General features: G+C 62.2%; 1 protein-coding gene across 1 annotated transcript in view; it reads right to left on the reverse strand.

Annotated features, from left to right (window-relative positions):
* The window catches only part of SYNE2 (spectrin repeat containing, nuclear envelope 2), a 257316-nt gene that overhangs the window by 19210 nt on the left and 236613 nt on the right, over window positions 1-1493 (reverse strand). Inside the window, exons 100-102 of the mRNA XM_006756713.2 lie at window positions 924-1111; window positions 321-471; window positions 3-65 (exon numbers count right to left, since the gene is read on the reverse strand). Coding sequence (XP_006756776.1) covers window positions 3-65; window positions 321-471; window positions 924-1111 — 402 coding nt within the window. The remainder of the gene's footprint in view (window positions 1-2; window positions 66-320; window positions 472-923; window positions 1112-1493) is intronic.

A 1493-nucleotide genomic window follows, 5' to 3' on the forward strand; every position in this document is an offset into this window, starting at 1 on the left:
CGGCGGTACTGCTTGTTGACCAGCTCCAGCTGCGTGAGCCTCTCGTGCACCTGCCGCTGGAAGGCCTGCGGCACACAGAGCGGCGTCAGGGCCGGGGCACCCCTGCCAGACCCCGGCCTCCTGCTGCAAGGGGCTCACCCTCACACTAAAATGGCAGGGGGGGGGGGCCTTGCCCTGCCTGTTCCCCCGCCCCTAGCTAAAGGCCAGGCCTTTGGGCCCGCCCCATGTGGCTGGTAGCAGGCTGTGCCGGGCCCTGGGCAGCGGTGGGGCCCGAGCCTGCCGCAGGCGTGTCCCCAGGACAGGGCTGGAGAGGGTCTCACCTCAAACTTCTTCAGCTCTTCTTTGGCGACTGTGTAGAGCACCTCCGAGGAGTTTGGGGAGGCCGCCGTCCTCTCGGCTGACGTGAGCCAGTCTTCAAAGCGCGAGTAATCATCTAGAAACTTCTGCCACAGGCGCCAGGTCTCCTCGATTCTGACGGCAAGGAGGCAACTTAGTGCAAGGGGCCCATTTCGCCGCACATTCTCTCTGGACTGGTCCCACCCCTCCCAGCACCGGCCCTCCTCAGGGGCAGAGACCCAGCTACGCCTTCCAGGAGGTACCCCGGCCCATTGCTCTGGGTCAGGACACCTTCCTCCCGGCAGTGCGAGCCCCTCAGAGCCCTGCTTCAGAAGCTGACAACGGGGACAGGGCTGCACGTGGGGGACAGCCAGCCACATCACACCCTTGGCACCGAGAGCTGGGAGAGGCGTGACCCCATTATGTCCTCCCTGAATTTCTCTAATACGCATTTACACCTACTGGGCCTTCTCTGCCAACAGCCTCTGCAGGGAACGGAACACAGCTGCTTATTTAGGTCAGGAGCGTGCACCGACTTCGGCTAAAATCCACCCCCCCCAAACCTTCAGGGGCAGCTCAGTGCTCACTTCAACCGCCGCTCCATCGACATGGTGCATATGTTCCTCCAGCGCCTGTCCAGGCTCCTGGTGGTCTGCTGGATGGAGTCGCACTCCGTCTCGTTGGCACAGGCATCCGAGTCGTGCAGCAGGACATCACAGATGTTGAACACAGACTCCACCCCCGCAGTGTGCTGCTCAATGTCTCGCTGCAGGTCCTACGATCACAGGAGAGCAAGAAGCACCGTGAGAGGGTGGAGGTGGGAGGGTCGGCATCAAAGGGTCCCCACTCCTCCCCACCTCCCAGCCCAGGGGGCACAGCCCTGGGTACATTTCCACCTTGGAAGCAGCAACACAGGCTGTTGCTCATCTTTGCGCAACCCTCATGCTGTAGCCCTTGACACAAAACCCAAGTACTGGCAACACTGGGATGGATCTGTTGAATGGACTATGTGAGGGGCGGGGGGAGAGCAGGGGACCCTGCCCTGAGAGCCCGCCACCCCACAGACTTTGGGGAGGCATGGGGTCTACTCCAGACCACTGACTCCAAGGGCCTCAAATGGAGACTTGGCTTTGGGGAGGCCTTCCACAGAAAACCCC

The sequence above is a fragment of the Myotis davidii genome, unplaced genomic scaffold (genome assembly GCF_000327345.1).
Source record: "Myotis davidii unplaced genomic scaffold, ASM32734v1 scaffold474, whole genome shotgun sequence".
In the NCBI taxonomy this organism is placed as follows: Eukaryota; Metazoa; Chordata; class Mammalia; order Chiroptera; family Vespertilionidae; genus Myotis; species Myotis davidii.